General features: G+C 39.3%; 1 protein-coding gene across 3 annotated transcripts in view; it reads left to right on the forward strand.

The window, feature by feature from the left end:
• The window catches only part of ESYT2 (extended synaptotagmin 2), a 78,038-nt gene that overhangs the window by 48,226 nt on the left and 13,263 nt on the right, over nucleotides 1-16,549 (forward strand). The window contains exons 8-15 of one of the 3 annotated variants that reach the window (XM_088654157.1): nucleotides 1,850-1,970; nucleotides 2,916-3,092; nucleotides 3,856-3,938; nucleotides 5,271-5,319; nucleotides 5,887-5,976; nucleotides 6,729-6,824; nucleotides 9,481-9,582; nucleotides 14,170-14,232. In XM_088654157.1, the coding sequence (XP_088510283.1) occupies nucleotides 1,850-1,970; nucleotides 2,916-3,092; nucleotides 3,856-3,938; nucleotides 5,271-5,319; nucleotides 5,887-5,976; nucleotides 6,729-6,824; nucleotides 9,481-9,582; nucleotides 14,170-14,232 (781 nt within the window). The remainder of the gene's footprint in view (nucleotides 1-1,849; nucleotides 1,971-2,915; nucleotides 3,093-3,855; nucleotides 3,939-5,270; nucleotides 5,320-5,886; nucleotides 5,977-6,728; nucleotides 6,825-9,480; nucleotides 9,583-14,169; nucleotides 14,233-16,549) is intronic. The other 2 variants (XM_035128852.3, XM_035128853.3) reach the window with 2 other exon arrangements.

Raw genomic sequence — 16,549 nt, forward strand, 5'->3', positions numbered from 1 at the left:
AAGATTGACAAATGTCCACATACAGTCATACCTCGAATTGTGTTTGCTTCACGTTGCGTTTTTTCAGGTTATGAACGCGGCAAACCTGGAAGTGTTTACTTCTGGGTTCGCCCTTTCACACATGCGCAGGAGTGATCTGCATGCTTCGTGCATGCGCACGATCAACCTGTGCACTTTGCGCATGCGCAGGAGCACTCTATCATGTCACATGCATGTGCAGAAGCGGCGCTCTACTTACGGACTTTTCGGGGTGCGAACGGTACCCCGGAACAGATCACGTCCGTAAGTAGAGTTACCACTGTATGTGCTGATACCTTAAGGCTGATGTACTTGTGCAAGCTGCTTTGACTTCCTCCCTGGTGTTGTTTGCACTGACATAGCAAATTGTGTGACCTGGGATAACTCAGTCTCAGAGCACGAGACTCTTAATCTCAGGTTTGTGAGTTTGAGCCCGACATTGGGCAAAAGATTCCTGCATTGCAGGGGGTTGGACTAGATGACCCTCAGTGTACCTTTCAGCTCTACAATGCTGTGATTCTATGAGTTTGGATCAGTTCATTACTGTGTGACTTCCACATGCTCGCAAGCTCCGAGTTCAGTCACCTTAGTGGTGCATGTCATGTGCTGTTTCATTTGAGCAAGCTTCCCCTTAGAAAAGCAAAGTAATTAACTTTTGTTTGTTGATTACTTTAAGCTAAGATCTGTTTCATCAATATATGATGTATGAAACAATAAATTGGAGTAATGGGCCTTATTTTCTATTCAACGGTATTTTATAGCAAACAATTAAGGCAACCGGAAGAAGAATGAATCGTGTTTATACAAAGCCTCTTATTTCTGCCCCTTTATTCTGGGCTACTGTTTCCATCTTGTGGCCATTGAAGGTAACAGTGCTTGAGATCCACGTTGTAAACTGTGGAAACTTCAGTGTTTCCATTTTGGGATCATTGTAGGCTCTCTTAAGTGGTGGATGAATCTTATGTACCGTATTTACTGGAATCTTATGCTCACCTTTTTTGGACAAATTACTGCTAGGTTGCAAAAATTAAGGTGCGCATTAGATTTGACGGCAGATTTACATTCGCCAGCAATATCTTTTTTGGTTTCAAAGATCTGAAAGCCGAGGTGCACATTAGATTCGATGGTGCATTAGACTCGAGTTAATACGGTACATCTAGGGGAAGACTGATGATAATGCAAATGTAGTAAATTCAAATGTATAGCACTCTCTGACCCAAGGAAGCAGGGCTGGTGTCAAGGCAGTTGTTGCGGGAACTAATTCACAGCAGGGATCCCATTGACAAGAGCCCTCGTAGCTCATGTTGAGAGGAGGTAGACCCCTAGAAAGGTGTCTTGGGATGAGGGATGGGATCCCATGTAGGGTGTCTTGGTCAAGGACTGACCAAAATCTTGCTATTTGGGTCAGTCCTATATATACCTCTCTCTCTCTTTTTTTTTTTTACAAAATTGAATGTGGATGAAAGGGAAAATCCATGAATTTTGAGAAGCCCACAGAACTAGCACAGAATTTTAACCAATGCGTAAATGGGGCTGAACAAATACTTTTGCCGGCTGCATATATAGGTAGATTTGCTGTATGCTCTATAAACCTGGTTGTCTCTTTTTAATTAGAAGATGAAGAAATGTTGGAAGAGTAATTGTGTTGACAGTTTGCCTGGAAATTTATTTACACTCCGGAGTTGAAATTCCTTACCCAGCAATGTTAACAGAAGCGTAAATAACTGTGGCTTCAGCAAATGTAATAACTGTTTAAGTAGTGATAGTGTGTCAAAGTGCAGCTAAGGCAAGATGTCTTAAAAGAACTTCTCTTCTGTTTTCTTCCCAATAGCGGTTTATCAGACACTATCATATCAGACATCATATCCAATTACCTGGTGCTCCCAAACAGGATCACTGTTCCTCTCATCAGTGAGGTACAGATTGCTCAGTTGCGATTCCCCATACCAAAGGTAAGAATTTTAGCATAAAATTATAAAAGAATACAGTGTGAACTCAGTATCATTTGAGTAACCTTTGCAGAGCCATTCTGATTCGTGAAAGTTTGATAAACATTATTTGTGAAGACCCTAAAAATCTGGATGCTGAACGTATGACAGTAACTTCAGATGGGTTTAGCCTTCCAACGTGAAGCTAGGAATTTCCTTCCCTGTCATGGACTATATTTGAACTGTTCATTTCCTTAACACAGGTTTTACTATTTGTATAACTTAATGCTTATTTTGGGTAAAATTCTGAAATGATGAAGCAGTACAAAATCTAATGCAGCAATATCAAAAGTTCATATGTGGAAAAAAATAGACCAAACTTACTTCTGGAATGTTCTGGATAACCAGAGAAACTAACAGGAGCAGGCAGTTTTCCACAGGTACTTAAATCTTGAGACTGAGGGCAGACCAGGTGACTGATCAAGTCTGTACCTGCTTAGCTTTAACCAGTGCTTTTTTCCCCAAAAATTTTTTTAGAGGTACTCTCATTTTCCTAATCATGTTGAAATATTGCCCCTCAATGAGGCCAAACTTAGATTCACAAAATGTTTAGGGGTATGTGAACTCCTGCGTCCCTCTTTGGAATCTAGTACTGCTATGGACAAACATGCACTGGGCTCCAAATCAAGATTAAAGAAATATAATCCAAAATAATAATGAATTTGCTTTCTGTTCTGTCATAAATTGGCAGAACATACCATCCAGTCATAGATACATGCCCTTAGAACAGAATCTACTATGTAGACTTACTGTACTATGCAGGTAACCCAGAGCAATCTGTGACCAGAAACCGATGAGGATTGATCCAGTCAAGTTAATGGTCAGTCATCCTGCAGTGGAAAGAATTTGTGTTGATACTTTATTGTTGAGTACTATATGATGGATAACGTATTTCTTGCATCTTGACAGGGTGTACTAAGGATACACTTCATTGAAGCTCAGGATCTTGTGGGGAAAGATACTTACCTAAAGGGAATTGTTAAAGGGAAGTCTGACCCGTACGGAATCATTCGTGTGGGTAATCAAATTTTCCAAAGCAAAGTCATCAAAGAAAATCTCAACCCAAAGTGGAACGAAGTTTATGAGGTACACAGTTTAAAATTGCTGTTCGATATCGGTACCCGTTCTTCAAACGGAATTAAAATAGAGCGTTTGAGGGCTAATTCCGTATACATCTTTCTTATGGAGAGATAATTACCTTGTGTGTCTTTTCTGCTGCTGGTGCATGGACTACTGCAGCTGTCAGCACAACAGATTAGTTCAGGTATAATGCCAAGCTATAGTTTGGTGCTGTGTGAAACGATGATGATGATGATAGTAGTAGTAATAATAATAATAATAATAATAATAATAATAATAATAATAATAGACAAGATAGACAATAATAATAATAGACAATAATAATAATAGACAATAATAATAATAGATAATAATAATAATAATAATAATAATAATAATAATAATAATAATAATGGACAAGACTAACTTAGCACCATTAAATTCAGTGGCTCTACTCTGAGAAAAACTTAAGTACAACCCGTTCACCATAGATAATTTCTGGGTGGTGTTGCTAAGCCACTTTGTTTTGAAGTTAAACTGTGTAAAAAAAATCATTCTAAAAAGGTGAGGATGTAAAAGAGTTTTTTGTTGTTGTTCGTTTTTATCTATATAGTAGTAATAAATCCTAATGGTTTATCAGCATCCTTGTAATCAGACCTGTGCGTATCCTGCATTTCTCTACTTATACATAATTCTGTAGTAATAGGCATTTTGTATAATGTAGACACAATAAAAGGCATGTCAGATATTTGTGCTGAATCGGCTCTCTTATTCACGACTTCATTTGCAGGCCTTAGTGTATGAGCACCCAGGACAGGAATTGGAGATTGAGCTCTTTGATGAAGACCCAGACAAGGATGACTTCCTGGGAAGGTAAATGCCAAGCAAGATACATTTATGATATTGGCAAAAAGGAGTTGTTTTTGTACTTTCTTCTGATTTGAATGTTAATAGATAAAATTCCATGCTTCCAGTGTTTTAAATATTTTTAGTCCATGTTTTCTCTTTGTGTGCCACTGCAAAAATCCATTTTTCTATAAATGAAAGGGAAGGGAAAGTTGAACTCAGCAGAACCTGAAGAAAAATAGTTAACATATCCAAATGCGGTATACACAGAACAGTTGCCTTTTCAAAATGCCACGATACTGCATGCATGGCATTTTAAAAATACCTACCGTACATGCTGAAAAGAAATAAATGTAAGTGTTAAAAGTAACAATAAGTTCCTACCTAATTCTTATGCTCTATTGCTTTTACTATTGTAACATATATCTGGCTTTAGCTGCCTGATACGTTGCCTGAGGAATAAACCATAAAAAGCTCATATGTGCCCTCATGGAAGCCACGCTCTGTTGTTTTCCCCAGAACACCATGTTATCGCAATTCAAGGACCTAATTTATGTCTTTCCCACAACAATTGCAATGTGGCAATCTTCTTCAAAGCTCTTAACAAACAGTCACCCTTTGCTTCATATAGACTTACCAAATTCCTTTCTTGCCCCATGAGAACTTAGATGCTGTTCTCATTCTACTCATTCTTTATGGACTGCTTCACCCAATATGAACCAACCCAGACTCTGCAGTCATAATCTGAGGCACTTATTTGTATGCTTTCTCCATCATGAGAGGTCTGGAGGGTGGCAACACAAGAATGGTCCTTTTCTGCAGTGTCCCCCCCCCCCCCGTCTGTGGAATGATCTCCCTAGGGGGGCTTGCCTGGTGCCTTCATTCTATACTTTAGGTGCCTGGTGAAAATGTTTCTCTATAACCAGATCTTAGCATTCTAAGACCTTTAAAATGTGTTTGTGGGAGTGGGTGTCACTGGTTTGTTTTATTACAAGCTGCAACCATTTTGCGCATGTCCAATTGACACACAACCTTTTGAACCCAGAAAGGGACAGGAAGGGCTTGTGCAGAATGGGCTTATGCATGCTTTGCCAACATGCGTGGGGGCAAGGACCAGAACCTCTGCCTGCATTATGTATTTTGTGTTCTCATTTTGTATTTTTATGTTGTGAACTGCCCTGTGATCTTCAGATGAAAGGCGGTATACAAACTTAATAAACAACAACAACAAATTATCATAAGGATAGCATGAATATGATTAGATTAACCCACCATCCTTTTTTAATATTTCATTGGTCCCTCTAACTACACAACTTACAGAAGAGATAATGATATTATTCTAATGTGTTTTTCTCCTAGTCTAATGATAGACCTAATTGAGGTTGAAAAGGAGCGCCATTTAGATGAGGTAAGTCTCTACCTGCTCTTTGGTGGGAAGGGTGTAGCAGGGGCTCATACTCTGAGGTGGTCAGCCTACGGTGCTTAATCACACTTCAGATTCAAATGTTGAAGGATTTGATGGACCTTCCTTCCAAGATCGCAGCCTCTCTCTCTGCAGCAGATTTCTACATTTTTATAACATTGTTTATGTGGAACCATTGAAACATCATCTCTCCTCTGTGTCAATTTGTTATGATGGCAGGCATTCCAAAGTCGTAGAATTGTGGCGTGAATGGTCACAGCCTATGGAAGTCACTGATAGTCATTGGTTAAAATGTTTTTTGTAAGGAAGTGTTTCTACAATGTCTTAACATGAAGTCATTTTATTGTAGTGTTAGAGCATGGATTGAATGTAAAAGATAAATGGGAATCATGTTGACTTAGCATAATGAAACTAACCGACAAAAACAGCTATGTCAGTGCACCATTTCACAAAGTACCAGTAGTATGTCATGAAACAGGAATCTATAATATCATAGGATGACATTAGTGAATGGCTTTGCTTCTCACAGTCTTTTATTTACTTTGCCTACAGTGGTTTACTTTGGATGAAGTTTCCAAAGGAAGATTGCATTTAAAACTAGAATGGCTCACATTGATGCCTACTGCAGAGAATCTTGATCAGGTATTTTGTTTTATCTTACCTTTTTAATACATGGTCTCGCAGTTTTAAACAGGGCGTTCTCAATATAGATAAGAACGAAGACCTGGGTCTATACGCACACACAAGTCATACTGCTTGATAAACAATGGTTTGTTATTGGATGTGCAGGAGCCACACTGAGCTTCAGGCATCCATGCAGCTAGGAAGAGGACTTCAGAAGCTTTTACTTTCTGTTTTATGTAAACCGTGGCTTCGTGTTTTGTCCAAACTGGGATCGTGGTATACAGAAGCCACCTTCATAAGCCATGGTTTAGAGTTGGCTTGAATTGATTCAGAGTACAGTGGTACCTCGAGTTACAAACACTTCAGGTTACAGACTCCGCTAACCCAGAAATAGTACCTTGGGTTAAGAACTTTGCTTCAGGATGAGAACAGAAATCGTGCTCTGGCGGCACGGCAGCAGCAGGAGCCCCCATTAGCTAAAGTGCTGTCTCAGGTTAAGAACAGTTTCAGGTTAAGAACGGACCTCCGGAACGAATTAAGTTCTTAACCAGAGGTACCACTGTATACAAAGTCCATGGTTCAGGTAAAACAGAAAGCAGAAAGAAAAATTGTTCTGAACCCTCCTACGGCCATGTGGGAGGTGGAGGGAGGAGAGTCGCACAGTTACTTGTGCATGTCTTATCATGGCATTCTAACAGAGCGCTCCCCCCCCCCCCGGGCAATTTTATTAACTTGAATATTTCTTTTAAATTATGCCTCTCTTACTTTAGGTTCTAAAAAGCATTCGAGCTGATAAAGATCAAGCCAATGATGGCCTTTCGTCAGCATTGCTTATTCTCTATTTGGATTCTGCAAGAAATCTGCCAGTAAGTCTCTTTGTGGTAATGGTATTTCTCTTTGAGTGATTCCCATTTTTTATTCTGTCACACGTTGCTTATTACTAAGCCACTTTGCCTCACTAACTCACATTATGCCATATTTTTAATTACATTTTCATCTGCATTCTGCAACATTAACTTCCTTTATAGTAAACACACATTGTGATGGAGTCTGTTTGCGGCGCTGGTCTACCAATTGCATTTTCAGCAGAACTTATAAAATATTTTGTTTAAAGTTGTAGGCTTGAAAGAAAATGCACGAGCAGTCCATGAAAAGAAAAGTGTGCCAAGCCCAATAGAAGTATATTCACTTGGATTCAAGAATTGATACTTTGGGGGCTTATATCTGTGTGTTTCTACGGTTAGGGCTGCAGGCTTAGGTACGCTTAGTAAGACTGATTGGTTTGGGTCCTGACTTTTGTTCCATGAACAGCAGGAGAGTTGTGCTGACAGAAGGCATTTCCGTGAGTGAAACTCTGCTTCTGTGAATGGAAGATCGGGGGGGGGGGGGGGGAATCAGAGACCCAAGGTGTAGAATTCAGTCTGAGTCAGCATGTAGGATCATGCTCCATGTTTTATGATGGCATTGTTTGAAGTTGGCCACTGTTTTGTGAACATGGGAGTATGCACATAAAAGCTTTTGTTTACTTCTTCAAAATAGCAGCTCCTATATAGTAGTACAGGCTCTACTTGCTTCATTAAAAAACTCATAATTCTGCAAGTGCAGATCTCCTGCCAAGGCCAACCATTTGATGTGCGTAACATAATACCATTATTCCTTATAAGAGAATTCCCTGATTTCGGCTGTATGTCTTATGAGGTCTTCTCAGGCACAAAAGGAACCCTGAATGAAAAGAGAAATTACAAAGGCAGGGAATTACTTTTTTTAAAAAAATGAACCCAAAGTGCTGCTCTTAAGGAGTGATGATTTTCAGGGAACATTTCCAAAATGCGAAAAGGAAAAGTGAAGGAAACAAGGATGCTTCACTTGGAAACCACAAGCTGCAAAGACCCAAAGATAGGGCAGGGCCATCTTCTGCGGGAGAAGCTGAGCAGAAAGATCCAGTTGCCTTTCGGCTATTTTTCTGTATACTTCTGCTGGGCAGTTGGGAGCTACTACTCTCCCAAGAGTAGACACTCTTTCATTGTAGGTTGTTCCCTTATTCTGTTAATGAGTAATAGACTTGGTCATTTTTTAAGGCTGAGTCAAAGACTGCTCCTTCTTGACTCCATTCATATCTGTCTTTTGAAGAGATGGCAAACTTATTAAGTACCTTGAGTCTGCCTGCTCCTTGTTTTCTGCCATGCAGACCAAATTTCAGAAGTGAATTCTGGAATGGCCCAGATTTGCTAATCTCTGGTGATATTTTAAAGACAAAGTAAGAAATGGATATTGATCTTGGAGTACTTGCTTCTTACACTTGAAACAGTGCTTTGCATCAGTATCTTTAAAAGTTAATTTTCTCAACGGTACATTTTCTGTGCTGTTATTAAGGTTGCTGGGTGCAATCTTTACACTAATATTTTAGTTTTCTGCAATCATTGATTCCCAAAGAAGTAACTTGTTGCAATCTAAAATGCCGGCGGTGGTTTTCCTGGTGTGTTTGGGGGGCCGGGATTGGGAAAGTGTTGTCCGATGTCTTAATTTTTTTTAAATTGTGGTCACGTTTTTCTATTTCCCTTCCATTACAGGTTTAAAAGGTGTTTTTTTTTAACGTGGATAAACTTGAAACTTTTAAATAAACTAATCCATTGGGACATGATGTTCAATGTATATTAATAAGTAACTGGGTGGATAGTGCACATGACTTTCCAGGATCTCAGAGCATAATTGAAGTTTACTTGATGGTGTGCTACTTGTTTAAGTATTAGGGGAAGTGGTATTACCTGCAAATTCACCGTTCAAGGGTCTCGTCTATCAGAAACATGTGTAAGGTACTGGTAATCAGGGTGGGGGGACAGCTCTTGAGCAAAGAGTGTAGCCATAGAGAAAGGATAAGGAACATACCTATCCAGATGTTGCTGGAATCCAGCTGCCATTAGCCCCAGCCCCCTTTGGAAGGATCACAGGTTTCCTATCCCTGTCATAGAGGATTATGGTAATCTTACAAAGGTGTTCAAAGTTTTGTTGGAAGAGATTGAAGCCTCTCTCTTGCCTAGATAGAACTTGGATCTGTCCAATGATGAAGTCACGCCCACACTTTTATTTTTTTAAAACACTTCAAAACAGTGATTTGATGATGATAAATGGTATAGGGATTCTCCCTCTACTGTATTAATTTTATTAATACATGGTTGCTGGATATTGGGCCAGTTTGGGATTATGGAAACACCCTTTATAAATTATAGTGAAACATACAAACACGTTTGCAGAAGGATGCGTAAGTAAAAGGTCCTATGATTTGCTCAAGTGGTACTGTAGATGGAAGCATGCAAACAATTGGGGGGGGGAGTTACTTTGCTGTGTTAATGAGGTGAGACCAACAAATGGCAAAAATGATGACACATGTACCTTTGGTAGGTGCCAGTCTGTAATTTCAGACTCCTTTGACTGTTTTCCTTAACTGTGCTAATGGTAAAGCTGCTTGTGCATACATGCTGCCACAACCCTCTGCTTTCTTCTTCCATTTCCATCTTCCTAAAGAGTATCTACGAAGGAAACTTTGGGTGTGGATACTTAAAAGAGAGGAGAGCATCGGGACTAGTCTTTTGTGAAAATACTACCTCACTCTATAGAACACTATTTGTGAGTTCTCGGGTGTTACATGTGTATTATACATTCTCTCTCTTTTTTTTTTTTAACCCGCCAGAGTGGATTGGTGCAACTAAACCCACTTAACCCTAATAGTGGAATGGTGGAAGCATGCAGTTTTTGTTCACACGCATGGCTTTCTTTTTAAAGTGTGCAGTGTTATTATACTTATTGCATTTCCAAACTGTTTTATCAGCTTGGTTTATTAGGTATGTTTTGTTAATTTTAAACTAGCCTTTTCAAAGATTAGCATGTTTATTCGTTAATCTCCGTGGGTACTTTAGAAGAAATGCTGGCATTTGCTTGCAGTGAAATGAAACTGTCATGGATTTTAAGAGCCAACCTCTTTTGTGATGCTTTTGAAAATTAAGTGCAAGTTTTGTGGTGTGTTGTACGTACAGTGAGGGCCTGGGATCTCCTAGATTTGGTTCAAGTTGCTCAATGAAACAGAAAGTTAGTTGTGCGTTCCCCAAGTTACATGGTAAATTTTATGTTCTGTGCTGTGGGACGGAGGGAGCATCTTCCCCAATGGCCTTTTGTCACTAAGAAAAAGTCCCTGCAGTATTGGTGTTTCTACCAGTCGGAAATAATGACTTCTGTTTTGGAGACTATGGTTAGAATGCTAATAATGCATGGACAGTTGATGTCAAAATTAACATGCTTTTCAACTAATGGGCTTTTAAAGCAAAACACCTGTTTTCTGTTTTCCGCACGATGGTAAACACTTACATAACACATATAGATTCTAAACCCCAAAAAGCCTGTAGATGCATTCATAGGCTGCAGTTTGAAATGCTGTGACCATTTCTTAGTCACGTAATCAAAACTAAAAAAAAAAAGCAAGTTTTAAGACTGGCCCAGATGTTTTCATTGTGACACCATGGCCTATTCACACACAAACTCCTATATACTGAGGAATCATTCATCAGTGCTTTGTGTGCTAATTCTAGTCTTATATTTTTAAACACTAACCTGGTTGCTGTGGCGGGTGGCGCTGTGGGTTAAATCACAGAGCCTAGGGCTTGCCGATCAGAAGGTCGGCGGTTCGAGCTCCCATTGCTCGGTCCCAGCTCCTGCCAACCTAGCAGTTTGAAAGCACGTCAAGTGCAAGTAGATAAATAGATACCTCTCTGGTGGGAAAGTAAACTGCGTTTCCGTGTGCTGCTCTGGTTCGCCAGAAGCAGCTTTGTCATGCTGGCCACATGACCTAGAAGCTGTATGCCAGCTCCCTTGGCCAATAACGCGAGATGAGCGCCTAAACCCCAGAGTCGGTCATGACTGGACCTAATGGTCAGGGGTCCCTTTACCTTTACTGGTAGCTGTAGGTGCAGCTGGGAAACCGAGGAGGCAAGCCCACTCCATTCCCAATGTGAAAATTCATCTTTCTGCCCCTCTTCTGTCAGTCCCCTTCAGGTTAGTGCAGAGGGCCTTCTTGGTAGTGGCACCTGCTCTGTAGAATGCCCTCCCATCAGATGTCAAACAGATAAACAACTATATGACTTTTAGAAGACATCGGAAGGCAGCCCTGTCTTTAATGCTTGAAGTTTTATTGTGTTTTTATATTTTGCTGGAAGCCACCCAGAGTGGCTGGGGCAACCAGTCAGGCAGGTGGCATATAAATAATGGCCTTGAGTCCTTTTATTCCTATCTGAATAATCCTAGTGCTCTTGACAATACTTGAATACTAATCATAGATGTTTACATTCATTTTATAAGTCTTTAGCTCATCAGTCTTGCACCTGGTATAACATTTTATAATTTTTTATAAGCAGATGAGTCTTACTTGGAGGGATAGGTATTTATCTCTTCCCTGGCCCTATTCTGGCTTTCAGTGGAACTGAGCTTAGGTGTAAATATCAGATTTTAGGATTGTGTGTACATTCTCCAGCTCCATACTAACTTGATTTGGTGTTGAGTCAGATGTTTGCCAAATTGGGTTTGCTTCTAAGTTTCCTTTGAGAACCCAGCTTTAGTTTGAAAATTACTTTAGAAGCACATTCAATATGTTTCTTTTTTCATCCAGGGTCGTGACAGTCACATGTAATGCCAAAGCTCCTTCACTGCGGTGATGAGGAAATTTCACAAATGGGAGAAAGGTGCTCATAGTCCCACATCCTGCCAATAGCTTTCTCTGCCCCATTTCTAGTGTACCTTCCAGTACCCCCTTAGAGACCAACTAAGTTTGTCATAGGTATGAGCTTTCGTGTGCAGGCAGGCACACTTCTTCAGATACACTGAAACAGAAGTCACCAGACTCTTATGTATAGTGAGAGGGTGGGGAGGGGTATTACTCAGAAGGCTGGTGGGAGTAATACCCCTCCTCACCCTCTCACTATATAAAAGGGACTGGTGACTTCTGTTTCAGTGTATCTGAAGAAGTGTGCATGCCTGCACACGAAAGCTCATACCTATGACAAACTTATTTGGTCTCTAAGGGGGTACTGGAAGGAATTTTTAAATTTCGTTTCTACTACAGCAGACCAACACGGCTACCTACCTGTAACTATTTCTATTGTATGTTAGAGTACTGCCACATTTTGTGTCTCCCAAGTGCTAATTTCCCTTTCATGTTAAGTTTGCCCAGATTGGAATAGCTTGTTACAGCCGACAAAGATTGCTCTAGAAAAAAAATCAACTTTAACAGCAACTTGACCCAAATTAAGCTGGAGTTTGTATTTCCCTTTTTACTTTAGAAGTGGCTGACCCCCCCTTTCCTGTTTTGGATAATTTTAAAAGCTCCTTCCCTTCACAGACATTATAAAGTTTGCATGGCAGTAGCATGCAAACTGCAATCCCCTATACAATCCATTGCTTTAATTCTGATAACTCTGCCTTCTCGGTTAAAGCAGTTACAGTGCCCATTTGAACTTAACACGATTCTTTAAAAAATAAGAGTATGGCAAAATTTCAGCAGGATCACGAACTTTTAACGTACTTGTGACATTCATGAACAACTGCAAATAAAGCAGCAAGAACTATCAGGGACTGAACCTTGCATATCAAGAAGCAGCACATATAGAGAAAAGGATTGAGGACCTACGTGTACATGCAACGTAAAATTATTTGGGTTGTTTCTAAACCTTATAGGCCACTTTTTGCTTTCAGTCTACAGTGGTGCCTCGCTAGACGAATGCCCTGTAAGATGAATTTTTCGCTTAATGAAAGGATTTTTCGAGCGGAGGTTGCCTTGCTAGACGAATTTGTTTTACGAAACATTCGTCTGGCGAATCGCGGTTTCAATGCACTGAAATTCAATTAATGCGTTCCTGTGGGCAAAAAATAAATAAAAATTCAATACATTCCTATGGGATTCGCTAGACGATTTTTTTGTTATAAGAATTGACCCGTGGAACGAATTAAATTCGTCTAGCAAGGCACCACTGTACAGTATATATAATGCACATAGCTATTCTAAGTGGCAAATAGAAACAGGCCAAGTTCCTGCACGTTGTGTTGTCAATTCTTGATTCTTAAGATGCCTTCCCAGGTTGGCAGTAGCCTGAGTGTGGTATGGACACAACTCTTTTAAATGCTTCTGCAAAGAACTCTTGACTCAGATTGACCCATTGCTTCAAGAAGAACTTCATGTTCTTGAGTGTACTTATTGGGTTACTTATGGCCCTGGGAAATAAATTTCTTTCTAAGGAGCTATATTCAGAGATAAGAAACTTTGTCCATTCTCTCTCTTACCCCCCTGAAGAAGGCAGGACCACAAAACATTGCAATCCTGTATACCTCACGTTTCTAGTTCTTTCCAACAGGTTTGTGGGATTGGTTTTTTTGGGTTTTTTAATGCATGACTTCCACATCAAAACTCATGCTGTACCCTGAAACAGAGACAACTGTATGTGTCTAACAACTTCATGCCAGATTATTCCACCCCTGCAGAAAACAGGAAAAAATCCTGTGCAATTGAATTTATAAAGAGTTATTTCTGGAACAGTATAACTTTCTCTTCCTGTTTTGAGTTACAGCATGACTGCAGAGTTGCTTCTATTACTGAACAGCAAATGCCATGAGCTTTCAAAGCAGAACTTTCCTATTAAATAATATGTTCTGCTTCAAAAACCCATGGGTGGGGGAATGGCTCCCTGAACACCTGTTTGCTTTATTTCGAAGCCCCTTCTGCTATTCAGCTGGTAGCATTGCAGTTTTACTTGGTAGCTTAATTCTTAATAGCTTGCCTGAGTCACTTCTGGGGTGATGCAGCTATTACCAACATGAAATGAGAAATTGTTAATGGAAATGGTCAGAGGCCAATCTTGATTAAATCCACTCCTATTTGTACATCTCCAATTCAAGTAAGAAATTTATGTTGCGTCGTACCGCTTTGAAAAGATAATAATAAGGGAGAAGAATATTAGCCCTACTGGAAAATCAGAATACTGGAATTAAAGATAGAATGAGAACAAAAGACCTCGGCGTATTATTTTGAAGTAATCATTTTGTTGTTTCCCCTTCATTCCCAGAATGTGTTTTCCCCTGGTCCCCTGTTGTCCTGTCCTTACTTAACCACCATAGAACTGCTTCATTGCATGCCTTATTAACCCTTTGTATGTTCATTTTCTTCTGATTTAAAAGCATAATCCATTAGAGTATAATCCAGATGCCTTGAAGAAGTCTGCTGTTCAGAAAGCCCTGAAGGTAAAGCTAATACACCTTTCCATTTAAAGTCACACCATTAAATGGAGTCACAGAGTCACCTGTAACAAATTGAAATTCCTATGTATTTTTTGTGCCACGGAACACAATCTTCCTACTTGGTATCAGGCATTAAGACACAGAGCGTTGATCTATTTGTCTGTGAGACAGCACACCGAAAATTGTATCAATGTAGCATTGTAAACATTAAAACCTTATTATAACTAAGCAAAAACAAAGCTGTAAACAAAGACAAAACTACCAGATTCCACTGTGAATCATGCATTTGCTGTATTTAAAGCGTAATCAAATTTATCAGTAATCTGTGATGAAAGCTGAAGTCTTCATAATAAGGCTAGTACAAGGGGCACTTTAAGAATATTACGATTATAGAGTTGGAAACAACCTCAAAAGATCATCTAATCCAACCCCCTTCTGATGCAGGAAATCAAAAATTATTCTGCATTAAAAACCTGTAACAAAGAGGAATCCATAGTAATTCCTTATGTTTAGTCTAAATCATTTCTGTTGTAATTTGAGCCCATTGGTTCATTCCTATCTTCCAACACAACAAAACATCAAAATGAAATTGATTAGAAACTAGCTTTGTAGACTTACTCATAGGAGCATGTTTCTGGATGATCCTTATAGGTACTAGCCAGAATTCACATAGACAGATAACCAGTGGCAACCATACATTGAGTTCTATCAAGTATCAGGAGGGTGCTCCAGTATATTCACCATAGGAGTAATCTTTTCAAAATATGCTTGCAGCACAGAGACACTGAAATACCTAATTAGTGCCATTGGTTGGAAATAAAGGATTATTTACAAACATGTGTATACCTATGCGAATGCTGCCTCTCCTCCCCTGTAAACAATCTTAATTGGAAGCAGGCTCAAAGGGGATGGATATAATTTTATTAAATTTACATATCAGGGGATCACAGGGTGGTTTACAGTAATGGTCTCTGTGGACAGGAAGTTACAGCTTCTTCTCACTGGCTATTATAATAGAATCATTGACTTGGAAGGGTCATCTAGTTCAACCCCCTGTAATGTAGGAATCTCAGCTAAAGCATCCATGGCAGGTGGCCATCCAACCTCTACTTAAAAACCTCCAGTGAAGGAGAGTTCACAAACTCCCAAAAGAGTCTGTTCCATTGTCGAACAGCTCTTAGTTCTTCCTGATGCTGAGTCGGAATCTCCTTTCTTGTAACTTGAATCCATTGTTACGGGTCCTACGTTCCAGAGCAGGAGAAAACAAGCTTTGTGTATCTTCCACGTGGCAGCCCTTAAGGTATTTGAAGATGGCTATCACATCTCCTTTCAGTCTACTCTTTTCCAGGCTAAACCTACCCAGCTCCTTCAACCATTCCTCATAAGGCTTGGTTAGAAACAAGGCCAGCCAAATTAGTGGATCCCATGTGCGAATATTTAAAATTACTGTTTTGCAGCTGTTGTATGCGGGAGCATATTACCTTGTTCAATATTCCTGGAATATTTATGCACTGCTTTACAGCATTGGATTAGCAAAATATATAAAAAAATCCCTCTATTGGGAGAGATTTTATATTCGTAGACAGTTCAGTGCACCGCAAAAATACACACTTTGCTTATCCTTCTTCTGTATGATTTTTAAAAAAAAGATTCTTAACTGCAGCATTCAGGAAGACTAAAAAGAGAGAATAACATAAAGGAAACCTGTGAATAGTGATGAACAAGAGGGGGAAACGGAAAGTCAAGCACCCAGTAAACAAAAAGTTCTATCTTGTAAAGGTTGATGGCTGAGGACTTGATTTAATGCTATATACTTCATTCAGTGATCACTAAACCAGTTTATTGGCAAACAGCCCCATAGTTAATACTTTGCGGGGCGTGTTTGGTAAGGTAGTGGAGAATCAAAGGAACTCTCCTTTTATTCTCCTGAGTACATAGATGATTAATGATATGGCTTATTTCTTTTAAAATTGAGTATTTTGTATGAGAAATGGAATTTGCACTTAAAGATGAATTGCAGTTTAAAAAAACCCTCTGATTTGATAGGAATCAAAACATGCTGTATGATTCTCCTAATCTAAAAGAGTTTTTGCTTCATTCAATGAAAGATAACGATCACTAAAAAGAGAGGCATTAACAATAGCTTATGTATCAATTAAATCTAAATTTTAAAAAAAATTGTTTGAAAATTTCAGGACAATAGCTGATTTAATACACGTTTATGACCCTCTAACCATTGTAACATAGTTTATTAACCTCTGCTTTTAAGCATTTTAATTTTTCCTGTGTCCTTAGTTCAAATAAATCTGTTAACAATCTT

Source organism: Zootoca vivipara, chromosome 11 (genome assembly GCF_965207765.1).
Source record: "Zootoca vivipara chromosome 11, rZooViv2.hap1.1, whole genome shotgun sequence".
Taxonomy (NCBI): Eukaryota; Metazoa; Chordata; class Lepidosauria; order Squamata; family Lacertidae; genus Zootoca; species Zootoca vivipara.